Source organism: Mchenga conophoros, linkage group LG12, assembly GCF_057382185.1.
Source record: "Mchenga conophoros isolate Kocher_MC1m ecotype Shallow Benthic linkage group LG12, M_conophoros_male_GT1.1, whole genome shotgun sequence".
NCBI classification, from domain to species: Eukaryota; Metazoa; Chordata; class Actinopteri; order Cichliformes; family Cichlidae; genus Mchenga; species Mchenga conophoros.
The window spans coordinates 1,874,783-1,900,630 of record NC_140537.1 but is presented as its reverse complement, the minus strand read 5'-3'; the positions used below and the strand labels follow the sequence as shown (position 1 = coordinate 1,900,630).

General features: G+C 41.0%; 2 protein-coding genes across 4 annotated transcripts in view; one reads left to right on the top strand and one right to left on the bottom strand.

The window, feature by feature from the left end:
* Positions 1 to 22,399, bottom strand: part of stxbp1b (syntaxin binding protein 1b) — a 46,557-nt gene extending 24,158 nt beyond the window's left edge. For 2 of the 3 annotated variants that reach the window (XM_085293262.1, XM_085293263.1), the window contains exons 1-11: positions 22,279 to 22,399; positions 11,187 to 11,236; positions 10,984 to 11,065; positions 8,024 to 8,100; positions 7,533 to 7,611; positions 5,461 to 5,564; positions 4,630 to 4,778; positions 2,594 to 2,678; positions 1,942 to 2,072; positions 1,684 to 1,791; positions 1,491 to 1,551 (exon numbers count right to left, since the gene is read on the bottom strand). In XM_085293262.1, the coding sequence (XP_085149388.1) occupies positions 1,491 to 1,551; positions 1,684 to 1,791; positions 1,942 to 2,072; positions 2,594 to 2,678; positions 4,630 to 4,778; positions 5,461 to 5,564; positions 7,533 to 7,611; positions 8,024 to 8,100; positions 10,984 to 11,065; positions 11,187 to 11,236; positions 22,279 to 22,315 (963 nt within the window). In that variant the 5' untranslated portion in view covers positions 22,316 to 22,399. Of the gene's footprint in view, positions 1 to 1,490; positions 1,552 to 1,683; positions 1,792 to 1,941; positions 2,073 to 2,593; positions 2,679 to 4,629; positions 4,779 to 5,460; positions 5,565 to 7,532; positions 7,612 to 8,023; positions 8,101 to 10,983; positions 11,066 to 11,186; positions 11,237 to 12,595; positions 12,681 to 22,278 lie in introns of those variants that run through there. The other variant, XM_085293265.1, reaches the window with a different exon arrangement.
* Positions 22,400 to 25,391: 2,992 nt separating this feature from the next.
* Positions 25,392 to 25,848, top strand: part of niban2b (niban apoptosis regulator 2b) — a 29,568-nt gene continuing 29,111 nt past the window's right edge. Inside the window, exon 1 of the mRNA XM_085293261.1 lies at positions 25,392 to 25,700. Within this exon, the coding sequence (XP_085149387.1) occupies positions 25,646 to 25,700 (55 nt within the window). The 5' untranslated portion in view covers positions 25,392 to 25,645. The remainder of the gene's footprint in view (positions 25,701 to 25,848) is intronic.

The following is a 25,848-nucleotide window of genomic DNA, read 5'->3' as shown; positions in this document are numbered from 1 at the left end:
TTAACTGTTGTACATTGATTGATGATGATTTATGATTTGCATTGTTACCTAGACTTGCAGAAGAATATATTTGTTTACCGGTAAACTGAATTGAACTTGATGTGCTAATGGACATTTTTCTGACCTACAGGCCAGGTTTTTTTCCCCCCCTTTGAATTGATCTTCTTCATATTGAAGTGGCGAGCCGGTAGGACCATCCTTTGTTTTCCCCTCTTTTCCCCCACTTAGCCGTCTTTGGATTACGGACATATTTCCCCATTGTATGAAGCTGGACCCTAAGGAGGAATACCTTTAAAAGTGAACTTTAAAAAGAAAAGGACCAAAAAAAAAAGGACTCTTAGCAAAAGGACTCTTGCACAGAAAAATCACAGCATTGATTTATTATTTAATTGTGGACATTTACGTTGTGTGTTGTGTTAATTATTTTTGTTCCCCTTTCCCCTATTTATTCAATATATTTTTGGTACAAGACATTGCAGTTTTTGGTCTCATCATTCACACCATCTAGGCTCCATAAAGAACTATTTCTTCTGCGCGTCAGTCAGTAAATTCATCCATTGCCATAAACTAGTCCTTAAATAACTTAGCGTTACAAATAGTTGCGAGTAAAGTACAAGTTTACAGCTCAGTTTATTGCGTACACATCGATATATGTTTGTGAATATTTTTCCAGTAACTGAAAATCCTATTTGAAGCGGCAGGCATTAGCTGCAGGACTGAGAGGAGGCAGAATAAACCAAAAGTGGCTTTAATGCTGATTTCAAAGAACAAAAGTTTCCAATTATGGATAAAAAATGAAGATTTTGTGCACATTAACAGAGGCTTCTTAGTGTGCTGTGCTTCTTACAGAGACACACAGAACAAATACCTTTCATCTACAAAGACAACAGACTCACTAGTGTGAATGAAAGGTTATTAGTCATTAATAATGCTGACTTTTGATGACTTGCTCGATAACTCGACATACGGGGCGACCGTGGCTCAGGGGGTTGGGAAGCGTATCTGTAACCGGAAGGTCGCCGGTTCGATCCCTGGGCTCTCTGTCCTGGTCGTTGTGTCGTTGGGCAAGACACTTTACCCTACTTGCCTACTGGTGTCGGCCAGAGGGGCCGATGGCGCGATATGGCAGCCTCGCTTCTGTCAGTCTGCCCCAGGGCAGCTGTGGCTACAACCGTAGCTGCCTCCACCAGTGTGTGAATGTGAGAGTGAATGAATAGTGGCATTGTAAAGCGCTTTGGGTGCCTTGAAAAGCGCTATATAAATCCAATCCATTATTATTATTATTATTATTATTATTATTATTATTATTATTATTATTATTATTATTATTATATGAACTGTCTGAGAATCTTTGAGAATTTAGTGATTGGTGGTAGGAAGTGACTGAGATGAGTGAACAAATGTATGGTCATGTTGTTTTCACTGTAACTATGTGAAGGACGAACAGAGGATCCAGAAAGCCGAACACAGAGACACGCCGTGGCCTTTACCTTTTCTCCAGTGTTCATCTTTTTGCTGGCAGAGAATTCCTTTAGTGAGCGAGTCACAGCTCTGTGCATAGTGAGACACAAAGAGGACACGTAAAAGAAAAAGTTCTCAGTATCCTGAGCAAGCACGTTAGTGACAGCAGGGACCGGTCCTTTGTTTGACTGCATTTGTGAGCAGGAGGTGAAAGCCACTTACGTCGACACCTCAGCGATGTGCTTATGTCTCAGACTCAGCCACAGATCGTCATCCTCGTCCAGCACTACCTCCTTCATCCTGGTTTCTCCCATCCCGCTGGTCTCAAACCTCACAGACACGTGTTAACAGACACGTGTTAACAGACTGCTTGATTTTCACATTGTCGCTATTATTTCTATTTGTGTGACCCAAACCTTCAGTCATAACATTAAAAAATGCATGTGGCAGGTGTCAGACCTCCTTTAGTAGCATCTCTACCTGTAAACATCATCCTCGACTCCCAGTAAGTCGTAGGCCATGGCTTGCAGTGTGAGCTCATGCAGGAGAGGTGACACGGGGTCAAAGCCTCGGTCCAGAATGAGCAGCTGAGTGCGAGACTTGTCGGGACCCTGGAGGCACCAGAGCATATAGAAAACGCTGCTTTAACATGTAACACACGTCTTTCTTCCAACAGCAATCAGTTTAACCTTTGGAAGAACCGAAGCAGCTTAGTTATCGCCCCAAGAACAATGGAGCCCACAGACAGACCATAACGTCTGTTTCATCCTCTGTGGATGGTTACCCACTCAACAGTGACGTAGTCGATGCTTAATCATGGGAGCAGTCCAGCTGATCTCCCCCAACACTGAAAACTAAAACTACAGCTGAGTGAAAATCTATTTACTATGTGAGTTTATTCTTTTCTTACTTAACTCTAATTAACACGTGTAACAGCTGTACAGTTTTTAATGCAGCTTGTAAAAGAACTAATGATCGATAAAAGCAACCTGGATGTTATGGCAGATTAGAGCTGGGTACGATTTATTACATTGTGTGTAATTTCCTCTGTTTTTCTCTTGTTTCAGAAATGTCCACATGTTTACCATAATCTGGTTCTTCCATTCATTATCTAGTCATTTCACTTCATTACCTCTCCCAAGGTGGGGTCATCAGCTTTGTAGCCATCCAACTTCTCCTGAAGCATCTGAGCCAGAACTGCACAGTCTTTGTAGTCCCTAATCCAAACACACACAGGTATTCATTTATCCAGGTATTAGTTCATGCACATTTTAAAAATCAAACAGCATGGAAGCGACAGCCAGGAAGAAAACATTTGGCTTATTTAGAAATAAGAGAAATCATCCAGAAATCAGATTCTAATAAAACAGTGTTGGCAAGAAGAAGACGGTCATCCAAATTCAAGCTGTTAAAAGCAAGATAGAGGAGGGGGCCGGGCATCTCAGACAGGAACCACAAGAAATACACAAAAACCCACAGTGTGATTCCTCCAGGAGGTAGGACAGCTCAGTGGGATGGAATAAGGATATCCTTGACAGGAATATCAACACATATCCCAGTCAGCAGATACTCAACTGAAATAATAGGCTGACAACAGGAGGATATTGATGTCACTTTCTCCACAATGCATGGAGGGTTCCACCCAAAATTACAGCATCACGTGGCTTTACAAGCAACGGAAAGACGCCAGCCTAAAGGACAACACAGAAGCTCTGATCAAGGCAGCACAAGAACAGATCCAGATAGAGACAGGAGTCTATCACAGGCGGCCTGCAGACAGCCTGGTACATGATAGCAGGACGGGACGATGCAAGCTGAGTCAGCACTTGGATCAAGCAAGTGGACTACGAGAACATTTGTGCCGCATACATCCAAACTGCAAGAGTAGCTCCAGCATTTTCCAGGAACAAAATTAGACCTATGTCCAGAAGAGAACAGTGTCTTCTGCTAAACTGCTAAACCTCAGAACAACACAAAGCCCTCAGGCCTCTTTGTCTTCTGGTAGAGTTTGCTTTGAGAAAGATGTGCACACCACCCTGTCCAGAAAGCAGAGACTGAAGTCTGATGGTTCACCTCCGATCATGTCTGAGGGGAAAAGGCCTTAACATCCAGCCTGTTATGTTAAAAGTCTAAATGTGCTTTTGCTAATAATGAAACATCTTCATTCTTGATCAGAGATGCAATCAAAGTACAAGTGTGATTAATGTGTTAGAATAGAAATGAGTGTGTGCGTAGACATGATCTAGACTTAAACGTGTGTGTGTGTGTGTGTGTGTGTGTGTGTGTGTGTGTGTGTGTGTGTGATGGGAGCAGTATGGAGCATATTATGACACACACACATACACAGAAAAATCTTGTAAAGTGCATCATACAAAGACAGAAAATGAAATGAAGTGATATTATGTTTGTTGAAAAGTCAGAGAGAGGATGCTGAGGAGCTGCTGGATATCAGGACATCAGGTCATTATGTGTCAACAACGGTGAACGGGTGTCACAGAGGGACTAAGGTCATCTCGAATGATGTAATGTTCAGAAGGTCAAAAGTGCTGTGCAGAGGAGATAAGTCGTTCTTCCCATTCTTTTCTACAATATAAGTCAGGTCAGGAGATTGGAAATAAGAAGCTGGAATGTGAAGCACAGACCACACCAGAGGGATCAACCACAAACTGTGACGCTGCAAATTGGTTTTGATGGTTTTACTCTATTTTTCTCTGCTCATTTGTGCCATGTTGGATTTCCACTGTATTCCTGGGGGATTGAATTTCCAAGGAATGCTGCTAGATAAGTGAATCTTTAGATCTGGTTGTGCTTGTCCTCTCCAAGCATTTTCCTCACAAAGATCAGAATAAAGTCAGCATAGGCTTGTAGCAGGCTGATAAGTATAAGTGCTTTGCTGCTGCTAAAGCTACAGTCTGCTACATTCAAAGTCTGCACTGTTGACATTCTCCAGTTGTATTCCACCAGCACTGAGCCTGCTCAGGGCTCCTGATTTTTAATCAGAGGAGACATGGTAGACACCCAGAGGAGAGAGGCAGTTAGTACTGGGCGAATCCCCGTTGGCTCCATCCAAACCCTGCAGACCTACTGGGGCAGACCCACAGGATCAGAGATCACCACTTTTTAAATAGAAAGCCAATTCAGTCTTTAAAAAAATCAAAAGGAGCTCACCCTCTGTATCGAACTCCTGGATACTCTTTCAGCGTGGCACAGAGGGTGGCAATCTGTTCAGCACAACGCTCCAACATGTTATTCTTCACGTCAGCCTTGAAGGGACTGTAGAAGTCCTGGAAAGCATCCACTTTATCCAGGGAGAAGACCTGACGACAGAAAACAGTACAAAGACGACACACAGTTGTATAGTTTCCCATCTGCACCACAACACTGGATTTTAGACGCAGCAATACTCGATTGAAGTGCAGGGATTCAGCTTTAATCGAACTGAATTTCAGCATTAAGTAATTAAAGCCATTTCTTTACATAGTGCTCAGTTTTCACAGGCTCAGAAATAACTGGACAATAACTGGGCTGACTATTTGATTGAATATTTAATATTGTAAAGTGGTATACAGAGGCAACACTACAGGATACATCCTCAACACCTCCCATGTGCACAGTGTTTCAGTGTTACAGCAGTTCCCAGTTTAATGCAGGCCTGAGTCTGGGTGGTTACTGGTGGTCTTATATAATCCTGAAATCAAACTGGTACCTTGTGAACCTTGTGCAAAGCTGATTCGTCTCCTTCTACTCATTAATAATGCAACGTTCTTAAATCTGGTCATAAATGTGTTACATGGTTTCAGCACAATCAGTTTTCTTCTCACTTTCTTGCAACATGAAAAGTCAACTTGTAGCTCAGTTCAATAAATCGTGGAAAGACAGCTGAGATTTTACTGACTATTCATTCATCTGTATTCAAATTATACAAACACAAAGATCTCAAAACACTCAATAAGAATATTGTTACCCATCAGTCATGACTGATGGTGGCCAGGATCTTACCTGAGACTCATAGGGCAGGAAGGCTATGTGGATCTCAGTCAAGGCCTTCATCGCTTTAGAAGCGCGGGATTTGGTCAAGAGTCCAAACAAAGAGTCTGGGATTGCTGCAAGCAAAGACAAACATATTGGTTTACTTAGAGAAACTGTAGGTTTTACAGAGTAAGAATTAAATGTTTCATTTATTTTATCTGCTTGGCTCAACATGGTGTTTATGGTTCTGGATTCTGTTTCCTTTTCTGTCCAAAATACACATTTGAACAAAGGAGTGATTTTGGGGGTTTTTTTGAGTGAAAATTGTAAATAACTTCAGCCGCATTAAATCAGTCTTAGATAAAAGTATAATTAAGCACGTGTAGTTTTTCTGTCCATATTTACAGTAGTAATGGGCAGCTTATCAAAGTCAAACAGAGGAATACAAATATAGAAATTATTAAAACAAAATACAGCCAAAGATAAAACACGTCATATTAATATGGATTAGGAAAGAGATGTCTCTCACGTTCAGACGACTGAATACTTTGACTTCTGTCAAACATGTGACATTTGGAGCTCGCGTGTCTTTGAGTTACAGTAAACAAAGTTCACCCTGCTGTCAGGGTCACGTCCTTAATAAAGTGGCAATAAAAAGAAACACTTAACCTTTTAAGGCTTTCATGACCACATTGTAGATGGCTCTGTTCAGTCAGAACTGGGACCCGCCTGCTCCCCGTTCTCACTAACTGGTGCTATGACTAATATGAAACATTACCAGTGGATGTGTTGAGTCTCAAAGACTTATAACAGCCACGTTTGGTCCATGGCAAATTATTAAAATTTGCTTGACACCACAGACAGATTTAATGGAAATGGTCAGTAGTTCAGACTGACCAGCTCTTAAGTTCCAAACAATGATTCCAATAAAATCCAGAGGAGGAGTTTGGAACGGTCTAATGCCTGGAAATGGTCAAATCAGCCCCATAAAGTTGTCAATTTAAGTTTATGCGTCATTCACCATAAACGATGCTAAAGACCTACTTCATTAATTAGGTGTTGTTATGGAGCCATGTTGCAATGACCATGTCTGAGTTTAATAAAACATTTCCACCAGACCTGTGTCTGTGTGTGCAAACTGTCATGAAATTTGCAGAATGTGTCTGCCTTTAAAAACATAACTCACTTTGTAACATAGCACTGAAGCAGATAAAGGGAAGAAAAGCCTGCACTGCTGTGGAGGTCTTTTATTCATTCAGCTTTCACAGGCGAGAAAAAACAACATGCTGCTGTGGAAGCTGGGCAGACATTACACATGCACAAAACCTAAAACACTCCAAAGGAATGGAAAAAAAGCCAAAAGCACAACCAAAGTCATTTAACACAGTGAAATACTGTGATAGAGACATGCATGATTGGAAATATGTGGAGCATCTGTAGCTGTTTGGGGACCAGGATGTGTTCAGGGGCCCTGTTGTTGTCGTCTCACTCTGACTGTAACCCCTCTGACCAAGTTTGGATAAAGACTCTTTTCCTGTTTTTTTCAAATTAAATTCCTTTTTTGAAAAGCAAATGTAGGCGTACTAAATTCACGTGGATTTGCACGAGTTAAATGACTGTAACTTTGCCCACTTGTCTACAAAGACTTTATTAAAATGTGTTTTCAGTATTGTATGATCTACTATTTTGGACTAGCAGTGGTATTTATTAGTCATAGTGACTCCTCAAAGAGCCTATTTTGCACTATTAAAAGCTGCTAATTATTTTACATTTTGTAAAACTTAAAATTTTTGGATATTTTACTTTCAGTTACATTTATTCAGTTGTATTTATCTCCCAATGGAAAAAAGAAAGACAAAACAGCATCATCCAGCCAGTAACAGCTGTGAAACTATACTGACAGATGAAAAAATACAGAAACCAAAGACACCTGTGAAGATTTTTAAATACAGTAAACGTGCTTCGAGTTAAAGAGAGTAGTGATCCTGATATGGTCTTAACCTCGTTATATAAAGTGTCCTGAGACCACATGTGTTATGACTTGGAATTATATAAATAAAACTAAATCGTGTATGTTGTGGGTGTGATTTTGGTCTACTCACTGTCAGTGAAGAAGACGTGGGCGGCTTTGTACCTCGGAGTCCGAGGGTCTCTGAAGTCCTCAATCACACCCTCGACAGACTGAAAGAGCAAAGACGAACAGACTAATAATTCATTGCTACATTGTTGAGTGAGTTACATATCACTGAAAGCAAACATCAAACTAAATGTATTGTAGTAAAGGATTCAAATCAAAGGAAAGTGTCGTTTCTAATTTGATGGACAAACATTTGCAATGAAGAAAATCACATAATGAGGCTGTAGAGCAGAGGTGTCCAGCTCCAGTCCTCGAGAGCTGCCGTCCTGCAGCTTTTAGATGCATCGCTGCTCCAACCAGCTGAATCAATGGTTATCAAGTTTGACAAAGGCCTGGTAACAAGCCACCCATTTGATTCAGGTGTGTCGGAGCAAGGATGCGTCTAAAAGCTGCAGGACAGCAGCTCTCAAGGACTGCAGCTGGACGCCCCTGCTGTAGAGGAACTGCTTTATTTACCTCGTCTGAGGGTGTGATCAGGTAGATGGCCTCCATGCTGGGCAGAGGTTCACGCCGCTTTGTTATATCTTCGACAACTGAAGTGGATAAAGAGCAAGGTCAGTGCGTTCATCAGGCTGGTTAAAGTCTCATATCCCAATATAAGACACTTATCATCCCAACAACGATATATAATCACAAATCAAAAAATGACATGGCAACATGACATTTGGTTGTTTAGGAAGAGGGGGAAGATTTAGGAGTGACGTGTTGTCTTGTGTAGTTAGTGTGTAGTGTTGTGGATAGTTTTGTGTTGTGTGTCAGAACAATGAGGTGACTGCTGTCTCCAGATAGAAACAGGAGTGATGCACCTGCTGCTGTCAGACCTGCAGGTATCAGGCTGTGATGTTGTACATATAATTTTAAAATTGTCAATTTATTTTTGCATTTAAAGTTATGAAACATGATTCATTAAACATGTTTGTGGTTGTTACAGTAAAAATATAACTTTTTCTACTCGGATTTTATGTGTTTTGTCTGATTTTAGATCAATTGTGTTAATACAATATGTCAAAATGAAAACATAACTGTAAATTCAGACACGTGAGGTTGTGCTGAAAAGGATGATACCAAACAAGGCAAATAAATACTTTTTAAAGTTGAAATGTGGAGGAAACATCAAAAGGGTTAAACGTTTTTTTTTTTTTTTAAGTAACGAAATAGTTACTTTTCAAGTAATTAATTACTTTTAGAATCTTGTAACTCGGTTACTAACTCAGTTACTTTTTTTGAAGAAGTAACTAGTAACTATAATTAATTACTTTTTCAAAGTAACTTGCCCAACACTGCTGACTCGTGTGATTAAAGGATCCCCTCTTGGGGACACTCCCCCAGGACTTAAATCTGGGACTCTCCACCACTCGACATTAGAACTGACGAAGCTTCTACATGTGGCGGAAATTAGCTTTCTCCAAAACACCTCTGATATTAGTTTTGACGTTTTCCATTAAATGGATGGTTCTTAAATTTAACTTAATATCTGAGTTGTTTTTTTTGGGTGGCACGGTGGTTAGCACTGTTGCCGCACAGCAAGAAGGTCCTGAGTTCAATTCCTCCATCAGGCCGGGGTCTTTCTGTGTGGAGTTTGCATGTTCTCCCCGTGTTTGCGTGGGTTCCCTCCGGGTACTCCGGCTTCCTCCCACCGTCCAAAGACATGCAGCTTGTGGGGATAGGTTAATTGATTAATCCAAATTGTCACTAGGTGTGAGTGTGAATGGTTGTCTGTCCCTGTGTGTTAGCCCTGCGACAGACTGGCGACCTGTCCAGGGTGTACCCCGCCTTTCGCCCTATGACAGCTGGGATAGGCTCCAGCGCCCCCCGCGACCCTGAAAAGGATAAGCGGAAGCGAATGGATGGATGGATCTGAGTTTTTCTTAATTTTAGACTAGTTGTTAGTGAAATTTTTTCCACAGTTAGTCAACTAAGAAATTTATGGCCAGTAACATCCCTAATCATTACGTTTGGTATGTAGCCCACATGCATCATCGCAGCAGTACTCCCAAATGAGCTGTTGGACGGAGCTTCGTGTGATCTGCCTTTTGGCAAAGCAATTGGCTGGAAAAAGTCGACACATTCAAGGGATTTCATCACACCGTCACTACCTGGTGCCATGTTTCTCACAGTTAAAGTACTATTTAGTCAGCAATGTTCTGGTGGGAACGGATACCAAAGCCTGTCTTTAATCTGACATTTTTATTCAAAATGGTGAACTCATAAAAGACAGCTTTTTTTATTGGAACTTGCAAAAGTAAAAAACAATACTGGAACACACCTGTTGGTAGAATGCAACAAGGAACTGAAGAAAACAGAAGGCTTAAATACACACATGAGGACAATGAACAGGTGAACAGAATCTAACGAAACACAAAGGGGGAAGTAAAACTGGCACATGACTGATGGATTGGAAAGTAAGACACGTACACCGGGCATGGGATACGTAGGGAAGACTAAACAGCCGGTATTCAACAGACTGCTATAAGAAAAATAATCATGAAGTCAAACTCTGGGACTAGATCACAACTACGAACATTGAACTCCAGCATGTAATTCACAACATAATTACAAGAACACTGGAAATCAATAAGAAACTTTAAACTGAGAACAGAGGAAAATAAACTAAACACTGGATCAACGACCGAGGAACCGCACAGCTGATCTTATCCTTTTCTAATATTTCAATTACCTTGCAAAAAAATAAATAAATATAGAAATATTTTCACACTGTAAACACTGTTGGATACATTTAACTTAATTAGAAATTAGAGTTAAATTTGATTTATTTAAAACAGATTAAACTAACTACACAGCTACAGGTCAAGTGTATGGAAGCCCGTTTCCGTCACTAAATAAAAACAAAACAGCTAGTATCCATAACTCAAAATTTCGAGTTACTTTTCTCAAAATTTCGAGTTAGCTCTGCCAATCAAAAATATACGTGAATGAGGTCGCTTTCTTGTTACCCGGAAGCATATGGCGCAGAGGAGCGCGCACTCAAAAACGGATCCCAACAAATTGGCGCTTTCGCGAGTACGTTTGCTGATAGTAACACCATGTGATTCAGCTAATAACACGGGGATTTCATCATTTGTGAAGCCAGGCTGAAAACACTCAGCAATCTGTGCATTCACGACTGGATGTAATACCGGTAGCTTAGCTGTAGCATTTGTAGCTGAGGCTTCAGCTTCCGGGTAACGAGGAAATGACGTCATTCACGTAGATTACTGATTGGCAGCGCTAACTCGAAATTTCGAGTTACTTTTCTCAAAATCTTGAGTTAATAAATTGGAATTTTGAGAAAATAACTCAGAATTTCGAGAAAATAACTCGAAATTTTGAGTTATGGATCCTTTTTTTTTTTTTTTTGTGGCGGAAACGGGCTTCCATACAAGTGAGCTGGGTGTGGCTGGGTTGGTAGTACTTACTAGTGATTCCCTCAGACATGATGTCTGTCATCTTACAGCAGGAGGACACCATCCTCATGCTCAGCTTGTCCACCACCAAAACCTATAATAAAATCACACATAGCAAAGGAAACTACTATATCTGATACTTAATGAATGTCTTTGTTTATCTTTGAATCACAGATATCCAACTTCGTATGAATAATGATGTTAATGACAATTACCTTCCATTTTCCTTTTTCTCTTGCCTTCTTGATGACGTTGTTCATTATCTCTGTAAACAAAACATTTTGTGTATATTGTACAGTTCAATCAAGAGTTAGAGCATTTTCACACATCAGGTCATAAATCTGCCAGTTGCCCATTTTTGATATTCCAGTCTTAATAACTAACAGACTAGTTTGTGCAAACCTAGAAAATCTGCTGCCTCGTCCAGTTTATTAAGTGTTCGGCTGTTGTTGCTAAATAAAAAAAAAACCAGCTGAACTGAAATTGAAAATTTCCAACCTACAATTCCATTGTGACTGGGCCATATCATACCGTTCACGGTAATACCGGTACAATGTTAGGCAACGATAAGAAAATGAAATATCGCGTTAGAATATGGGTAAAACCCGCATGTGCAGTGCCTTTGTTTTCATACGCACATGGCCGAAAAAGCATGGCGGCAACGGAGAATGAGAATGGAGAAAGCGGATCGTTGAGTGAAACGGATGAACCAGAATAGGTTTGTAAAAATGGAGCCACTTCAGTGATGTGGAAGTGGTTTGGTGTTTGTCCGTCAGTCCCAAAGTCAAACGAACACTGCAGCGTCACTGAGAGTTAAAAACTGTCTAAATTCTTTCATCTTTAATAAAACGATCAGCGTTGCTGCTTTACCAGGTGTAACTATGAAGTTTAGCATCCAGGCATCCATGAAAACAGAATTTATTACATTTAACGGAGTTAGAAGTTAGCAGGTGGTTAACGGAAGTTAGCTCGCTAGTTTCGCTAGTTACCTAAGCATGATATAGCATGTTCTGACTGAGAGATTTCTGAAAAAATTCAAATGTACAGCTCTGCTGTCACTTCCAACATAAATGAAGACAGGAAACTAAACAGCAGAGATGTTTGTAAAGTTACTGAAGTTGGGCTAGCTGCTATATAATGATGTGCTACGTGATCGCTAGCGACACAGCTATGTTAGCATAACATAAACAGTGAAGCTGCAGGATTTAAGCTAACACTTTTCCACTCGATAAAAGTTAATGTGAAGGTTCCTGAGGGTTAGAGACAAATACAGTCGCATGGCAGGATGCTGTAAATGCTAGCAAAGTTGTGGAGTTGCATTTTGTCTCACATCAATTATATCGTCAGTTATATCGTTATCGCAAATTTTCAAATCTATATCGTGATAAATATTTTTGGCCATATCGCCCTGCTCTAATTGTGACTTCTGTCCACCTTGGCTAAGTTTGGTCTTATAACAGAAATGTAAAATAAAATCTGGAGAGTGCAGTGTAGTTACAGTTTTGAGCGTCTTCAGAGAAGCGGCGACCACTGAACATCACATAGACATAAATGAGTATGCTGAGACAGTGACATATGCATTGGAGATGCCACCATCATCAAAACTGTCACAACATGCACTAACCAGAAGCCATGCTTTACTGCAGGCGTTCAAGAACTACTGAAAGCACGGGTTGGTGCCTTCAAGGCCAACGACGAGGCAGCGCTCAGACTGACAAGACCCGATCTGTGCTGGGGCATCAAGCTAACAAAGCCTGAGTGCTCAAAGAAAGTCAGTGATTACTTCGCCTGCTCAAGAGATTCTCAGCGAATGTGGCAAGACATCCAAGCCATCATTACAAGGCCCCGCCTCTCTGCCAGAAGCACTTAATTCATTCTACGCCAGGTTTGAGACTCAAAACAAGGAGCCAGCACAGAAAACCACCCCTCGCCAGACAAACGAGTGCTGTCCCTGTCCACGATGTGAGAAGGAGTCTTGCTAAAGTCACCCCACAAGCTGCTGCACCAGACAATATACTGTCCTCACAGCCTGTGCTGATCAAGGTTCAAGGTTCAAGGTTCTTTATTTGTCACATGCATAGTTATACAAGTATAACACACAGTGAAATGTAGCCTGACACGCTCCTCGACATGTGCAAAAATTGGGGGGGGGGGGTGTAGAGGAAGAACATTATATATATATATATATATACATACATATAGTATATACACTGGGTGAATGTGCAGCAGTAGCAGCAAGCAGGTGAATTCTGTACATTAATATGAATAGATATCTGACTATTTTACAGGATAGACAATATAAACATATTTAAAATTAAAGGAATTGAAATGTACATTGTGCCTTGGTTTAGTGTCTGGAAGAGTCCTGTCTCAGTCAATTATAGATGATGTGAGAGGGCGGGTGTGTGTGTTTAGGGCACGGATGGCTTGGGGATAGAAGCTCCTCTTGAGTCTCTCTGTCCTTGCCCAGAAGATGCGGAACCTTCTACCAGATTGCAGAAGTTGGAACAGTTTGTTGCCAGGATGGGACGGGTCCTTCAGTATCTGCGCTGCTCTAGTCCGGCATCTCCTGGTGTAGGTGTCCTGAAGCGGGGGGAGAGCAATCCTGCAGCAGCGTTCTGCTGTACGGATCACTCTCTGGAGAGCTTTTTGGTCCTTCACACAGCTGTTCCCAAACCACGATGTCATGTTCTGTGTGAGGATGCTCTCCACAGCGCCTGTATAGAAAATCCTGAGGATCTTTGGAGAGACCCTGAACTTCCTCAGTTGTCGTAGGTGATACAGGCGCTGCCTAGCCTTTTTGGTCTGGACCTGAATGTGGGCAGCCCATGTCAGGTCTGAGGAGATGTGGACACCAAGATACTTGAAGGACTGCACCCTCTCCACTGGAGCTCCATTGATGATGATGGGCTTGTAGTCTCTGTGCTGACCCCTTCTGAAGTCCACCACCAGCTCCTTGGTCTTGCTGACGTTCAGCTGGAGGTGGTTGTCCTGGCACCACGATGCCAGATTCTTCACTTCATCCATGTAGGCCGCCTCATCGTCAGCTGACTGACGTCCGAGCAGACGTCTTCAACATCTCCCTGAACCAGTGGTTCTCAGTCTTTTTACATCATTCCTCACATGGCAGAAATATTATCCCCCCGAAGGATTCACTGAATCCGTCAGTAATTTTTGTTTTAAACAAACAACTTTCATTTCAAGCAACTAACTTTTGTCACTCGACTGCTTCATTCGTCTGCAGCACTTCTTCAAAAAAGCAACAAGTTAAACAGAATGTGAACATCGCCAAACATGGAAAAATAAAGTTCAGTCTTAGTCTTATAAAAACAAAAGATGCAGAAACTGGTGAGCAGAGATGAAAAATATATAATTTAGTGAGAGTTTAATACTACTCACTGTTAGTGGCTGCAGGGAGCCTGTTTTTGACAGCAGAGCTGCGGCAGGGCGTGATGGTGACAAAAAAAAAAATTCAAATTCTCTCGAACAAATGGGTCTGCCTTAAAAACCAAAATACAGCCCGATAACTTTCACTTACAGAGGTCGTGCGAAACAAATCAATCAAGTCCAACTTCACGTCCATATCGTCCAGCTTTTTGAGCAGTTGTCTCCTTTCAATATCAAACCTCTGACAATTCAAGGAAACACGTTCTATTGTTTCCTGTTCCCTGCTGCAGCCACACTCCCCTGTACAGTGTTTACCTGTTAAAAACAATGTGCTATTTAAACCAGTGTGTCCGAATCTCAGTCGAGATATAATCGTCTCCTCTCTCCTGTTTCGGCCTGTACTTCTCATTTCCCCCACTTTCCTTTGGATTTTATAAAACCATCGCCCTTTCCTCTCCTCCTCCCATTGCTTCTGCCACCTTTCCTTCATTTTGTATCGTATTCTACTCTTGAGCTCCGTCCTACTCACACTAATATCTACCATCGGTCTCCTCGTTGCGACTTTTGCTGTCCAGTCTGTTTCATTTCCTTTAACTCCATGATGCGCTGGTATCTATAAGAATGTGACCATAAGCCCCATCATAACAAGTCTGAACAATGTTTGCTGGATCTCCATTAGAATGTCAGTCTGCAGTCTGAGTGACTGTCTTGCAGACCGGCCAGTGATGAGCTCGAGTCTGAACATATCACAGATCTTAGTGGTTTTGTTTCTTCAATCCACTGGACTGCTAACAATAATGAAACCATTTCTCCTGTGCACACTGATAAATCGTCACTGATCCTTTTCCCCACCTTGATATTAAACTCAGGAAGTATAAATGCTATCCCGCTTTGGTTGGCTGTATTCTTTGATGCATCTGTGTAGATTTTGACTATAATACTGATTAATATATTCCTGCACTGTATGTGAATTTAAGAGACCCAAAGCTCTTCAATTGTGTTTTCTCTTTTTCCCAGCACGGTTGGAAAACAGTTTTTGTCGGATGATCTTGACCACGTCCTTGTAAACTTGCCCAGTAAGTCAGTGTCAGTTGCTCTCTTCTTGTTTGTAATGGCATTTCCCCCATTTCTACCTGTACAGCTGCTGCAGATGTTGTTTTGAATGCACCTGTGCAGAGTCTTAGCGCCTGATATTGGATACTATCCAACTTACGAAGACTTGTTCTGGCAGCAGAATTATATACTACACACCCATAATCCAATACTGACCTAATCAACCCAGTATATAAAGCTTTTAAAGATTTCCTATCAGCCCCACAGTCAGTTCCCACTAAGCACCTCATTATATTTAACACTTTCTTGCATCCGTCTATTATTTTCTGAATATGTACAGTCCATGTCACCCTTTCATCAAACCACAACCCCAAAAACTTAAATTGTTTTACCCTTTCTAATGCTTGTCCATATAATCTGACCCTGATGTCAACACCAACTCTTTTTCTCGTAAAAACATTATTTAGTCTTATCAGCTGAGAGTTTAAACCCCCATTTATATGAGCTGTGATTGCCGCCTGTACTTTCTTTACCAAAAAGTCTAACCGTCGTCCTCTTGCCCACATCGCCCCATCGTCTGAAGAAAGTGAAAACCCCGTTCCACCCTCTATGTTCTTAAACACATCATTTATCAGCAGTGAAAACAATAACGGGCTAACTATGCTTCCTTGTGGCGTTCCATTTTTTCCATTTTAACTCCTCCCAATCCTCACGATAACTTGCCTGTCAGAACTCTTTAAGAACCGCTGCCCTGAGCCAAGCTGCTGTGTCACAGACAGCTGCAGCCTCGGAGCTCAAAGGCTGCCGCCCACTAATACTTACTCCAATCATCATGAAGTCAAAGCAAATCAACAGACGATGCGATCTCACTGGCACTCCACCTGGCCCTGTCACACCTGGATCAACGTAACGCCCACGTAAGAATGCTGTTCACTGATTTTAGCTCAGCATTCAACACCATCATTCACCAACAGCTGATCAGCAAGCCTGCCCTGCTCCACTGCAACTGGATCCTGGACCTCACTGATAGACCCCAGAGAGCACAGGTTGGAATCCAACACCATCACACTGAGCACGGCCCCCTCCCACCCTGCAGGCACGTGTGCTGAGACCGCTACTCTTCACGCTGCTGACCCACAAATGCACCTCCAGCTCCAACAAAAACTACATTATCAAGTTTGCAGATGACACCAGAGCGCTGGGACGATGATGATGCTGCTGCTTACAGAGAGGAGGTGCAACAGCTGGCACTTTGGTGCAAGGACAATAATCTATCTCTGCATGTTGGCAAAACAAAAGCATTGCTGGTGTCACAGCAGAGAGACCGCTCTTACTGACACCATCTGTTTGTTGTTTTCTTACCTTCTTTGTTTCTTTTAAGTAATCCAAGCACTTTATAAAGTGCTTTATTTATGAAGAGCTTTAAAATAGCCAGCACAGCATGAAAGTGTGGTACAGTAAATAAGACAATAGAATAAAATAAAAAATAAATAAATAAATAAAACACATAATGAATTAAAATTAAAACAGACCAACATAGAATCAACTAAACTAAACTAAACACCAACATCTCACGTGGTGTCAAAGGTCAGGGTGAAGAGCTGGGTTTTCAGGAGTGATTTAAAAACAGGCAGAGAAGAAGCCGTCTGATCTCTAAAGGCAGCTCGTTCCACAGTTTGGCAGCTGCTACAGCAAAAGCAGGATCTCCTCTAAGTTTACGCCCAGTCCTGGGTACATGCAGGAGCAGCTGATCAGCTGACCTGACAGAGCGGGTGTATGAGGCTGTAGCAGCTCAGAGAGATAACATGGGGCGAGGCCATGGAGAGCTTTAAAAGCAAATAAATGAATTTTAAAATGAATCCTAAAAGGAATGGGCAGCCAGTGACGTGGAGCTGAAATAGGAGAAATGTGCTCAAACTTTCGAGTTCCAGTTACAAGACGAGCTGCAGCATTTTGCCTCCTCTGTAGACGAGTAACCTATGAAGCACTGACCCCTTTATAAAGTCCAGCAGTCCAGCTGAGTGCTAACAAAGGCCTGGATCACTGTCTCAAAGTGCTGCTGTGACAGAATTGGTTTTATTTTAGCAGCTGCCAACGTGATTGAGCAGCTGGGGATTTTAATCTTAATGTTGACACCTCGGTATAATAAATTAACATGATTTTATAAAGCATGTTACTGGGCTTACACATAACTGTGGACATTCTTCAGTGTTAATGAGTTCATATTAAATATATTTATTTGTATCAGAACAATTAGGTATTTTCTTTGATATCATGTTTCCAAGTAAACAAGCAGGAGCGTTCTCAATGAGAAACATTTTCAGAAATGTTCCTTCTATCTCAGACAGGAAAGACTAGAGAATCATTTTAACCTTCTTTGCATGTCCACTCTAGGTTCCTGCAGCTTTTAAGGTAAAGAAGAAATGTGGTGCTTGTTGGTGGCCTGGATCAATAAAGACATTCACATTCTTAAAAGACAATCCTGCAGACTGGAACTGGATGGATGAAGATGAATCATCATCATATACATCACCAAGAGATGAAAGCTTTGATGATCACGTTAAGATTAAAGTTTCTAAACTTTTTTAAAGAATAAAATGAATCAAATCAAATAAAAAATTCTAACTCTTGCTTGTTTTATTGATAATATTTTCCCATAACTTCTCAGTGATGTTTTCATCCTTGACTGCTACGATTACAGTCCACATGCTATAAAAGTGACCTCAGTTGTATTTTTACTCAGTTGTATATAGAATTTGTATTCTATTTTTATCCTATTGTATATTTTATTCTATTTTATTCTACTGTATATTGTATTGTATTTTATTCTATTCTCTTCTGTACAGTTGTGTACAGTCTATTATTCTTATTGTATTCTAATTTTTGCTATATAACTTTTGCACTGTCCACTTCCTGCTGTGACAAAACAAATTTCCCACGTGTGGGACTAAGAAAGCTTATCTTATCTTATCTTATCTTATCTATTATAACTGTCTTCAGCCTTCTGAAACATGCAGTCAGAACAACATCTCAGTCAGGGTTTGGACAGTCCTGAGACTGTGCTTGTTAGGGTGATATCATAGCTCACTGTGTTGCAGCAATACTGATGAATGTTCTGTTCTTGTACTATGTGACCCAAGTGTAGCATTTAATATAGTGGATCATTACAGTTTCATAGTGAGGCTGTAGCACTGGGTTGGTATATCTACGACAGCTCTGCAGTCGTTTAAATCATATTTTGTATGTTTTTCCATATTATGCAGCGGAGTCCCCCAAAGGTCTACACTGTATATGCTACCACTAGGTCACATTATACTGGCATATGACATTTAATAAGACTGCTGTGCTGATGGCAGCTCTGCATTCCAGTGAGAGCCACTGATTGAGCAAACCTTTCCCACTCTATACACTGTCTAACAGATGTGTGCAAAGGTCCTGAAGTTAAACTAAGATGAAACAAAAACTGTTATTATTGGTTCAGAAAAGCTACATCGGGCATCAAGTCCTCTACAGGTCTTTTATGTACACATGTAAAATCAGTTGGGGGGTAATTTTCCACTCTAATCTCATCTTTGAGAAACACACAAACATGGTCACAGACGTGCTGCTGCCACCTCAGGAATAATGCGAGGAGCCATTCAATGCTGAATTTTAGTTCTATTCAGGCATCACAGATGCTTTTATTTTGCTCTCGGTCAGAAGATTTTTAATACTCTTGTAGCAGGTATAAATCAGAAACTATTCATTTGACACCAGACTTTGCCAAATTGCAGCAAAGCTTATTATTTCACCTTGGTGCATTCACTGCGAGGATGCTGCTGACATGTGTGCAGCCACCTGTCCCCTCACCTGATTGGTTAATGTACTTTGGATACTTTTATTGGACTTTTCAACTCTGAGCAGTCTAAGCCACATTCAAACAGCATTTTGATTATCATGCAAACACTTACGCCGATAGATGCATAACAGCGAATCTTCTGTTTGAATCAGGTTTGATACTTGAACTTTCACAATGGTCACAGCTCAGGAGATCTCCCACAGAAATGTAAGCACTGAACTGACGTCAGTGATTTTACATGTTTGGCTGTGTGGATGTCAAATTTGTAACATAAATCCTTTTTCAGAGCTTGTGTCTAATTTTAATTACAAATTATAACAATTTAACCATAAAATAGGAAATAATAGCAGTGCAACATGTATGAACAATACACTGATTAGACTTCAAAGTTATTTCCATATTTGCAGACCAATGACACGGGCTGAAGAACGACTGGTTACATTTGGTGAATCATAAGCGTCCAAGCTTCTGGCGCAGCTGTCGTGGTTTGAGTTCAATAGTCTTTCTAGTTTTGTATGTTTGTTAATCTTTGGATTCAGGTTCTGTTAAAGTTTCGTTTTCTTCTTTGCCCAGTTTGTTTTTGTCTGGTATTAAAATCGAATGTTTGACAATTTAAAACATTTCGTTATGAAGAATTTGCAAAACACTAGAGAACTAGGAAGGGAAAAAATACTGTTTTCACAGAGACAGAGTAACACAAAGAGACATTTCTAAAAGATATTAGTTCATTCTTTTTTCTTTTATTGTTTTTTAAGCAGAGCAAATCTAGTATTTCCCAATATTCTGTTAAAATGTGTCAAGGTTTCCCTTATTGGGGATTTAAGCACATGTCCAGGATGTGAGAATGAGCACGGAGAGACTGAGAGACAGGCCCACTGCAATTGTTGCCTCTAATCTGCTCCCAATCCTCTTACCCCATCCACTACTCCCTACTGCCCACAGCTATTTCTGTGTCAGCGGACGTGACATCACAGGAAAGCAGCATACATGGCTGCATCAGTGTGCGCACACACACACACACACACACACACACACTGATAAACACAAACACTTGCTCTCCAAAATAAGTCTACATATCATGTTCCTCCAAAAGGTATCGTTAAGCTTGAAGAGCTGCTGTTCAGCTGACATAAGCACATTGCAGTGACATGACAGTCACACAGTGAGGCCAGCCATCTCATGCAGGAATTTACAATAACTGTAAATGATCGATTTAGGCACATTATTTGTGACACAACACCTCAATGAGCCGATACACCTTTATCAGGTAGACCAAGCTACATGACGAGAAAAGCTATTGTCAGAGACACACTACAGTGAAGTCGGTGAATAGTCCTGTTTATCCAATTAGTCCGCTGGATTAGGTGTAAGTGCCTGTGGAAGAACGGAGCACCGCCTGACGGGCAGCAGGCACAGTCGGCTGTTGCTTCAGTTCTAGCTCTCCTATTCACTATTCTCTTTCCTGACAAACACTGTCATCATGTTGTACAGTGTGTTCATGAGAGACAACGTTTTGATGTTTGGGCAACATAAACTAAATCCCTCATCTATGGTCATGACTTTGGTCTGCAGACAGATAACCTGTTGGGCACTCCCTCTGACATCACAGCCTCACTATCATTCATTCTGATGTGACCCTTCACTGCTCAGATTCACCTGGAAGTTTCTGGACTCGCAGACAGTCTCTGTGATCACGACGCATTCTCAGATGAGAGCATGAATGCAGTGTAATGTGAATACTTTGTTTTCTTCTGTTGAAGCATGTGTGCAGCTGAATGTTACCATTATTTTCTCTGAGGATCCTCAACCAAGGCAGCTGTGAGTGTTACATGCTTACAGCTGTCTAATTCTCTGCATAGATTTCAAGGTTTAAAACATGAAATTTCCACCCAATGAAACTCGACATAGACGATTTTCAGGGGATGCTCATGAGAGCAGGGGACGAGTCTTTGTGTCGTAAATATCGTGACGCCTACACCTGTGCTTTCATCCAACGACTTTTCTTAGGATTTAAGTACTTTACAGTATTGCATTAGTATTTTTCTGAGCGATTGTTACCTTGTGATTTTGTTTTTAAATAACACTTGATTTTCGGTTGTTTTCCAGCATAGCTGTCTCATTTCCATCACAATCTAAACAATACGACTGTTTGACAGCAACTGTCTGATTTTTGATTTTCTTTGATGAATTTCTTCAACATCCTTTAAATAGCCTAAATCTCTGTCTTTAAATGGAAATATGATCTGCATAGAGCTGTTATACTGGTCTAGAGTAAATGTCAGACCTTTCCTGTCCGTGTACGGCCATGTCACTGCTAACATGCATTTAAATTGTGACAGTATTTCAATAACTTGCACAGTCACTATCCAAAGGCTTGATAGGTTGTAACCAGTTTTATTAATATGGTTACTCAATGAGTTAGTGAAGGCGCATCACTGCCAAGTTCACTGAACCTCCCTTTAGCCGTTTGGGTGCGTGCTGTTTTTGGAAGTCTAAAGATGCGCTGGTGCGATTTATTAAGCGCAACTAACACAAATCGAAAATCAGTGAGCACAGTTTGGAATTACCAAACTGTGCTCACAACTACCGTGGAATCAATGCACGAGGGGAAGAAACAGGTCTGGGATAGTAAAGGCAGTATAAACTAAGGCTTCTTCGGTTATTGAGGCAGCCAGAGTCGGATCTGTCCTCCTCCACCTCTGGTCTTCCCCAGAGAATTATGTCAAAGCATTTAATCCGCACAAAGATTAGCGCGACCGGATTTACATCGGACCTGGGCTCCATGCTTTTACACTGACAACACAATAACGGGCAATAACGGCAGAATTTAGCAGAACACCAGCGAATAGTGCAATTAATTCACTGCCTGCGACACTTCAGATGTTATGAGCAGATGCTTTGCTCCAGTGATTCCGTGCGTCTTAGCGCACCAACATTTCATTAATAAAAAGTAAGGAGCAGCTCGGCCCCACGTTACAACAACAATCAGAATAAAAATAAGAATTAAATAAGAATAAAAATTTTTTTACTTTCTCCAACAATGGCTTTTAGTCCCAGCGGTGCCATGATGATCCCGTCAGTGCGCGTCCTGCTCTCCAAAGAAAACCGAGTGGAGCTATTACTACTGTAAAGCTCATCATAGTAAGTAACACCCAGTCGTTCCAGTTAAATTCAAAATAAAAGCCTCCAGTTAGGCGAGCATAGCAAAACAGGCTAAACGGGAGAGAGAGAACCTCTCCTGAGGTTTCAAGTCAAATCATGCAGGCGAGCTGGTTTCCTGGTTTCCCTTTAACAAAATACTGAATAGCAAGTGTTCTAAAGTAAGTCAACTAATACATATCAACAACTCCTCCTTCATCCTAGATTTTGGAATAGGTAGAATAAAGTAAACTGAAAATGTGATATCCTGTAAGCTCTAGTTTGCTCCACCAAATAGCTTACAGGAGTGAAACTAACATGAAAATGGTCAAAAAGATGTGATGAGCAGAAAACGCTGAAGTTCGCTGCACTGAACTGCAACATAAGTGTAATCTGTTTGGACACTTTTGACTTAAAGGGGCTATATTGCAAACCAGGCAATATATTATTATTATTATCATTATTATTGTTATTATGAAAAATGTAAAGTAGGTGTTTTACTTGTGGATGTAAAAAATCTAGATTATCAGGTCAAGTTTTGTCCCTAAATTGTCAATTTCCCACAGACTGAAATTTAAGTACTTTTATTTTGAAACTCTGGAAAGCCTCGTCCGCGCCTCGATTATGAGCCCTTACATGAAAATGAAATAATGGATCGGGGATAATAAATCAGTATTAGGTATATATAATGTGAGTTTATATCTAATGTACATCAAGAGTTACTGAGATGATTATGGTATGATGGCGCACTTAGACGCTGTTTGGTGTCCACGCGAGGGCAGCAGAAGACAAGTCAACGCTCTCACGCGTACTCAGTGCAGAGTTACGCGGAATAGTAGAGATGCTGCAGAATATACATTTAACTTGTGAGTTCAAATATCCACAAATGTGAGCCAGAAGGACAGAGGAGAGTAAAATGTTTTATTTTGAAAAACAAATCATTTTACGACACTCTTTATTGTTTATTTGTTTTGTTTTTATTTGTAAATTTTCTACTGTGCTAACCAACCTGAACCAAATGTTTCACTCACCTTCAGTAATGTAGCTTTTCCAGTATCGCTGTTATGTTGTCTCAGATTTTTCGAAACGTGTTTGTAGAAGATATTTATCAATTGTTGGTGTAGTGAAAAATATAGTCTAAAATCAGGGGTCAAATGAGCTGTGGGCCGCTGCTGGCACTGTCGTCTCATTGGAGGGCCACTTTAGTGTTCAAGTAACACAAACAAACAAACAAACAAACATCCACAAATGTTTCTGAAAATGTTTTGTTTGTTTTTTAAAATTCAAGTATTGAACGTGAACACAGATTCTTTTTCTTCCCTCTTAACTGAAGCCTCTCTGTCTGTGCAGACACTTGGCAGCGCTTCTGCCATCATTTTGTTCGCATTTAACAAAATATGAATGCAGACACAAGTGTACACATTAGTTTGCTTAGGAGAAGTTTATGTGGTTTCTTTGAGCGTGAGTCCATGAGATTGGTGAGTTACAAGATATTTCTTGTGTAAGAAGGAAAGAAGGAAAGCCTGTCTGTTTTATCGCTGGACATCTTCCTTTTACACGTTTTATCAATTTGGTTTTTTTGCCTGTCCCGTTTGGATCTTTAGCCATCAGAATTATTGTCTGACGGCCAAGAAAGATGCCCAACTGATTTACTTTACCAAGTGGATCATCACAGCCTTGCCATATTGGTCCATTTGGTTGACCTTTGTTATTATTATTATTTCTTTTATTTTATTTCAAGTTGTTACAGACGGGACAGACATGACTGGGGGATAAGAAAGGGAGAGAGAAAGAAAAACAGAGGGGAAGAAGGACCGTAAGAGAAGACACAAAAAACAAGGAAACAAAAACAAGCAAAAGAGAGCAACACAATAAACACACTAAACATGACACCACAGCAATAACCTAGATAACTGTAACTAACAGTAAATACTAAATATTGAATGTTATTGTGTAGTACGCAGCACCGACAAGTAAGAAATACGTATTTATGTCCATGTGCGTAATGTGCCACGGGTCACCCCAAGCAGCACCCTGAGGCTGTACGCTAAGTGGAAGGAAGGAGGCCGGGTGAGTGTCAGCACCACAGTCCAGGACGAGACAACAAACATCCACGAATACATCAGGAAGATGAGCCCAATATATAATAATAATAATAATATGGGAGTCCTGAGGTCAAAATAGGAGACGCCCTCCAGCGTGGTGAAGTGGCCGAGCTAAGATCCTGTGGGCCGAAATGATATTTAACGACAGTAATTTTAATATAGTTTTAGAGGCAGGAACATGAATTCTTCAAACTCATTTTGTAATAAAACTGTAATTTATCATTTTGCTGTTTTCCTTCTTCTTCCATCTTCCATCAAACATTAATGATGGAAACGTTTGTTAATCAACAAAAACAGTGTAAAATTACAGAAACAATTATCCTTCGAAGCTTTTCTTGATCTTATGATGTTTTCATCGAGGTGAAGGAAAAGGAAAATAATAATGGTGATTGTGTTGGCCTCAGGATTTCTTTGTATCATGGCTACAGCCCTGTGGTCGCTATTTGCTGCGGTTGGCGAACAAGGTGCATTACCGCCACCTTCTGGACTGGAGTGTGGCTCAGTCAGTTTATACATCTATATTCTCATATAAACACCACTTGCTCTTAAAAACCCAAATATCGCCCTGCGTTCCTTTGTAATATTTCGTGCACCCTTAACTGAACTCTGCTTTTCTGTAATGTGAGTATTTGCCTGTATTCAGCGCATTCTAACATCACACGTTCAAATGTCTCCTCCTGTCCACAAAATGCATAATCCCCTGTCTCGTGCTTATTCATCTTCTTTAGTGTGTTATTTAAACCTGTGTGACCAGCTCTCTCTCTCTCTCTTGCCATTGTATCTTCTTTTTTACTGCTTTGACTTCGTCTCCATTGTCCAGCTGCTCTATAATAACCTTCCCTGTCCCACAGCGCTGGGTCTGCTGTTTCCCAACGAGACTTTAACGTAACGTGGCTGCACGGCAGAAGTTCTCCTCCTACTTAGGAGGGTGTGTCTGTCCGAGAGAAAAACGCACAGTTCTTACACAGTTTGAACTTCCTTTCGACAGCTTCGACTTGAGTGTTTGGTACCACCCGTTATTACTGACGCTGCAGTCATTTCATGAGCGGACAGGGCTGCTGTGGCAGGAGACACGTCTCTATAGACTTTATTGTTTGTCTTAAAAAGTAGTTGTCGGTCTGACGCAGCGTTCGCGTGGGACGCTTCACTGATCATGGGGGATGTGATTTCTAGTCACCTGGATGAAGGCAAGCGGGAGATTATCACAGGTAAGGAGCGCCGCGGGTGATTAGTTTGATGAGTGCTGGTTTGGCGTGTTTTCCATTTTGCCACAGTGTCAGCGTGAGTCCAGCACCTCTTTGTTTACTAACTAAACGGCCTTTTTATCTGCTTCGTTGATAAACCACAAATATCCAC